At 36.5% G+C, this 6269-nt stretch overlaps 1 protein-coding gene across 1 annotated transcript; it reads right to left on the bottom strand.

Annotated features, from left to right (window-relative positions):
• Positions 1–357: 357 nt before the first annotated feature.
• On the bottom strand, positions 358–6269 carry LOC115723173 (uncharacterized). Its single transcript, XM_061103898.1, has 3 exons — positions 6078–6269; positions 5354–5415; positions 358–2728 (listed from the first exon to the last, which is right to left on the bottom strand). The coding sequence occupies exon 3, from the start codon at positions 1831–1833 to the stop codon at positions 985–987; it is 849 nt and encodes a 282-aa protein (XP_060959881.1). The 5' UTR covers positions 1834–2728; positions 5354–5415; positions 6078–6269; the 3' UTR covers positions 358–984.

Genomic DNA, 6269 nt, shown 5'->3' on the forward strand with positions numbered 1-6269 from the left:
AGTTAAACTGGACTGAACCGCTTAGATATATAATTTATTTGTTATATATATGTATATCTTATAAAAAAAAAACTAGTAATTTAATTACTCAAAATATTTGACTTCTCAAAATAATTGAATTGTCCCAAAAGAAAATAGTTATGGAATATATATATATATTTTTTTTTGCTTAAATGAAAACTTTTATAAAAGAAAAAAGGCTCCTAAAGACCAGAGCTCAACCCACAACGTTTGTGGTGGAAACAAGAAGAAGTTCCACCTCCTTAGAAGAAAAAAAAATCGAACAAAGAGAATCTAGTTGCCCATTTGCCAAAGAGTGTACACCAAACATAGTAGCATTAACAGGAGAATTAAGAATATCAAACAACTCAATAAAAATAGTCTTGATCTGCCAACTAGGCACACTTCTATGAAAAACTGCTTTGGCAAGCACTTTACAATCTGTAACGAGAATTGGGAAAACTCAAAAATGAAGCCACTCTCGTTGCCAAATGACCTCCTACTTTCCCAAGTATGAATTAAAAATAGGGAATCTTAATTGTTGACAAAGAAGATACAGAAATAAAAGCATAGTCCCAAGGAAATTAGGGTCTCAGATGTGTTTCATAGCTTTTTTTCAACTGAGGGTCATACCCGATGCTATATTTCCATTTATTTGAAAATGGGGGCTGACTTTGTGGGGACCTGCTTTCGTTTTATTTTTTTTCATGGCTGGATTTTGTGCTTTCTGCAATGGAAAAAGAACATCTTTCCGTTGGAGGCGACATAAGAGATACATGATCGATGAGGATCTATTCTGGCAAGAGGTGATGAATAGAGCAGAAGATAAATGAGAAGTCACACCCACCCCTACCAGAATAACTGGAGGGGCAATAGCTCACTGAAGCCTACCTGCACGAGTTTTGCGACATGTTCAAGGTGCAAGAGAAGCTCATAGAGCAGACCACCCTCACAAAAGACATATGGAGTTCCAATTGGTTAGAGTCAGGAAGTGAGACTTATATGAAGGGCAGCCTCAACATCTGCTTGGATTAAAGTAAATACCCTAGCAGGAACTATATGACTCTCTTTCTTAGCCTTGGGCTTCTGTAGCTGCGGGCAGTTGTTCTTAAAATGGTCTGCTACTCCACATTGGTAGCAAACTCTAGACCAACATTCACCCAAGTGGTGTCTCTTGCATTTCGGGCATTCAGGGTAAGGCTGCCAAACCTCATTTCTGCCTCGACGAAAGCCCTGGTTACCTTGAAACTTTCTATTTGGATCCACAACCGGTGGTCCATCTGGTTTCCTTTTTAAGTCATTGGGGCTAAAGCTTTTACTCACTCCAGTACAAGATGAGGTCTTCCGCACGTCCTTCCTTTGAGTACTCTTTTTACGAATTAGGCTTTCAGCCCCCTCAGCAGTGAGAGCTAAGTCCACAATCTGGGGGTAGTTCTTCACGACCCCTGATTTTTTGGCTGCCATAATTATATCTCTAGCAATATACTCTTCAAGACCTCTGATGAACTTAGCTTTTCTTATAGCATCACTGGCCACTTCATCAGGACCAAACTTGGTCAGCCTATAACCTTTGGTAGCATATTCAGTCACAGTCATGCTACCCTGAACTAATCGTGCAAACTCTTTAACCTGAGCAGCACGAATGGATTCATTATAGTATTTATCATAAAACAGTGCCCTGAATGCATTCCAAGTCATAGTATTCAGATTATAACCTTGGGAAACAATCTCCCACCATATCCGGGCATCATCCCGTAACATATAGATATCACACTGTACCCTATCATTATCTTCAACCCGCATAAAATTAAAGATGGAAGTAATCATATTCATCCACTATTCTGCCTTCAGTGGGTTTGGGCCACCCTCAAACACAGGTAGATTTCGTTTCCTGAAACCGCTCATAAATTGGTTCCATATGATCCCCCATATTCTGTGGCACTACCTGAGGTGCTAGTATAGGTGCAGGACGAGCCTGTTGCTCCTTCAGGTCTCAAATCTGCTCCCCTTGCTGCCTAATCGTCTCTTGCATGGCAACATACAATTGTTCCCAGTCCTGAGGGGGTGGAAGATGCTCTTCCCCACCACCTACCCCGAGCCCCAGCTCGCAATTTAAATGGCCAGACTGCTGAAGCATGATCTAATATCCTGTAACCCAAAAACCTTCAACCATTTAGAATTCAAACGATATCAATAAGAATATGCATAAAATATTCACATACTACTTCTTCCCATCATACACTATGATTGTCTAAGTAGGTAAGGCAATAGCAGATAACATAAACACTTACTGTACCATGAGTCGACGTGTCTTCGCAGAAAATGTACATATTCAACCAGTCTTCAGGACCTTTAAAACTATGGCTGCTTTGATACCAAGTTGTAACGCCCTATTCTATAGGGACGCCACGTGTGTGATTTTATAAACTAGTTTAATACTAATATATTAATTATTAAAAACTGTGAGAATAATAAAAACTTGACTAAAATAAAACACTAAAAACGGACATTATAACAGCAGTAAAAAGGTGTTCCGGGGATCCCTATTATAGAAGATTTAACCAAAAGACCATATACAATAGCAATTCAAAACACAATTCAAAATACAACAGATATAGCCAGTCCAAAATAACTCCTGGCAACTTGGCACACAGGCAGGTAGGGTCAATATGACATTGTTGGAGAAGACCGTCATCTCATGGTTGGTTTAATTTTTTCTTACCCTTACCTGCACCACAGAGCACCCGTGAGTCATATAGACTCAATAAGAAAAGTAATAAAGAAGGATACATTAAATAGCTAATCATACATTTCATTATCATAAAATGATTAAACCATAACATTCAACAGTAGGTAATATAACCAGTCATATGCATAAAAATAGATATGCTCATATATTTGCATTGCCTAATCAAGCAAGCTCGTGTCATAATGCAATATCACATATAATATTATTGCACCACCACCACCAAATCAAGTGAGCTCGTGCCACAACTTGGCATTAATATATCGCATCGTATAATCAGATGAGTCCGTACCTACGCTTGGTACTTATCATATGTCACTGATGTTGGGTTTTATGCCCTAAATAAAACCCATTACAATCTGATTAGTTATCAATTTAGAATTTTGAAGTGAATTATGATTACATGTATGTTACATGTTTATGGTTTAATATATATACTTGATATATGCACAAAATCAGTTAAATCCAGAACATATAGTTATTCACAATTACAGTATTGTCAATACAATGGAATGTGATTGTGATTATATGATTCAAAAGATTTGGTCCCTGTTCATCAGTGTTTTGGATTTACACTGATGTGATAATCAACGATGAAGTATACTTACACTTGGAGTAAGTGTTATGTTCTTTCCAGAACATTGGCAAAGTATACTGGTTTCGAATGTATGGAGTATGCATTGAATTTGGTGATATTGAACTTGGTCAAAGATATTGTAAACTTACCGTTGTATCTTTCCAAGTCAATGTCAGAAGTTGATCTTAGATTAAGAGAATCTAAATCCTGATATGCTTAGGCTCAATCTCAGGAGTGCTATTCTTGTTCTTTGATTTATTAGTTAAGCCTACCTTTGGGTCAGGATAATACATATATTTTGGGAACATGATAGCATAACTGAGTGGGAGTGCTGAACATAAATATGGAAATCTATAGCTTCTACTGGTGTATAGAAGTAAAGTGATGAGTCCTTTTGAGCTTAGTTAAATAGAAGTAAATGGATGAGCTCTTGTTTCAGTGACTGTATATCAGATCACTAAAACATCATTTACAGGTAACTAAGTGTTCAAAGGGGCAAAATACATTGAGGGGTGTAAACGGTAAATTGGTCCCATCTCGATGTAAATCATCTATATAGAGGATCTCTAAATCACATTAAGATTATAATAATGGTTAAATGAGATATCATATTGATATCGTGAAACATATGATATGCTCTATATAAGTCTGAGAGTGCAATTCCAAGTTCTAAGAGTGGATTCAACGAGGAATTAATAAGTTAGGGATTTACTTGGTAAATCGGTTCAACTTATTGGAAGCTCAACATATAGATCCATGGTCCCCATTCTAGTTGAGACTATACTGTTTGTAAGACTCTGTAATTGATTTATGATTAATCAATTATAATTCTAAAAGTTAGACTATGTCTAATTTGTGAATTCTCACAGTTTAAGGATGAAATTGTAAATAGGAGGGTTTCTAGGTTTAATTATTAATTAAGAGACTTTGCATGTCTAATTAATAATTATTTTAAATGGAAATATTATTTAATAATCTATTTTAGTTATTAAATAATTAGTTTTGGCATTTAAAAGATTAGAATTGGAAAAATGGCAATTTTAGAGAAATAAAAATAAAATTGAGGAAACTGCAAAATTCCAGTGAGGCCCATACACACCATGGCCGGCCACCCTTTGCATGTTTCCCAATTATTATTTTCAATTTAAATTGCCATATAATTGCTAATCAAAGCCTAGCCTAAATAGGAAAGGGGTGGATCACACTAAATAAGGCAGTTATTCAATTACACAGTAAAAGAGGAAACTGTTTATTTGGAAAGTTGTGCCCTTCCCTTTTCCTATTTATAGCCGCCCTCTCTCTCTACTCTTGGTATTCTTGGGCAAGGTTTTGCTTTGCATTGTGTCACACGAAATCAAGAGAGAAAAACAAGAGAGAATTTCGAAATTCCTAGTGAGAGAGAAGTGCCCACACACATCACTCAGTACCTCATTATAGTTTGGAAGACTGTGAAGGATCACATCCAACTGAAGAACTTTCGGGCTCAGATCTTGATTATACTACGCTACGAGACGAGAATCAAGGGTTAGAGATACGAGTGGAAGGAGACATTAATTCTTATCCTTTGTAAGTTATTCTTAACTTTTATGTGTTTAGTTCATCGTTTTAAAAGTTCAATATTAGGTTGTTAAATCAACATACTTGTGAGTAGATCTAAGATCCTGGATAAATATAATTCCAACAACTGACGCCCCTACTTACGCCCGATACGTCGCCAGGAAGAAACCCAACAATGGTTTCAATCTATGTTATAACCAGGCAATTTCATATCACTGACGCTCGTACCTACGCTTGATACGTCGCCAGGAATATTGCATCACCTAATCAGGTGAGCCCGTACCTACGCTTAATACTCGTCATATGTCACTGATGCCCGTACTTATGCCTAGTACGTTGCCAGGTATATCGCATCACCTAATCAGGTGAGCCTACATATTATGTCCATAGTATCATCACATTATCATTGCCTAATCAGACAATCGATAATTCCAGAACCTATCATGCCATGTGGTACATCATACTTTTCTTACCTCAAGTTCCAGTTCAGGTATGTTGGCCGACTTGCTTGGAGAACGATCGATGATCCTGAGCCCTATGTCATAACAATGATAAACCAATAAGTGTTTACCCAAAACACTACTTAACAGTTGCAAAGGACAACCTAGGGTTTTCTACCAAACATTGTAGTTCAAATACACTAAAATAAAACTTATATTTTGGCCTTAAAATATACACCATATTGTAGAGCTTGTTGCAAGCTTTGAAACTGTATATAGAACGTCTAAAACGAACACCTGAGTGAAAAATTATGGCCAAAATACGAAATTCAGCTTTTCCGAAAATTGACCAAACAGAATTCCGGTTGGTATCATCCGGAATTTCGGTTCTGAACAACCAGAACACGATTTTTCTTTAACTTTAAACCCTCCAAACTAGCTCCAAACTTAACCAAATCATTCCAAACTTCACAAAACACATATATATTACACATATAACTATCCCAATGTAACAGAAATCAAAACCATGTCCTTAAATGAAAAGTGTCATTAAAGCTCAAGCTTTGAGCTTAAAACTCAAGCTTGGTGCTTTTCCACCTCACAGCCATCAAAACTACCAAATAAGCATCACAAACAGTCCTAAAACATCATAAAAACAAAACCCAAGGTCCAGTTAAACCCCATCAATCATAGAACAAAATTTCAACCCTTAAAACTATAACTCAAGCTTGAAACTTAAGGAAAAGTAAAACCTTACCTCAAGTTTTTTATTCCCTTGAACTTGTCTATGCTCACAGCTGTTACTAGAGCAGGTTTTAGGCTAAAAATTTGAAGAAAAAGGGTGATGGTGGTGGTGGTTTTATGGCACGAAGAGGGAAAAAGAAATAGGTTAGGTTATGTTTTTCTTTTTTTCAAAATTTTAACATATACAGATACTTTAAATTTAATA

The sequence above is a fragment of the Cannabis sativa genome, chromosome 9 (assembly GCF_029168945.1).
Source record: "Cannabis sativa cultivar Pink pepper isolate KNU-18-1 chromosome 9, ASM2916894v1, whole genome shotgun sequence".
Classification (NCBI taxonomy): domain Eukaryota; kingdom Viridiplantae; phylum Streptophyta; class Magnoliopsida; order Rosales; family Cannabaceae; genus Cannabis; species Cannabis sativa.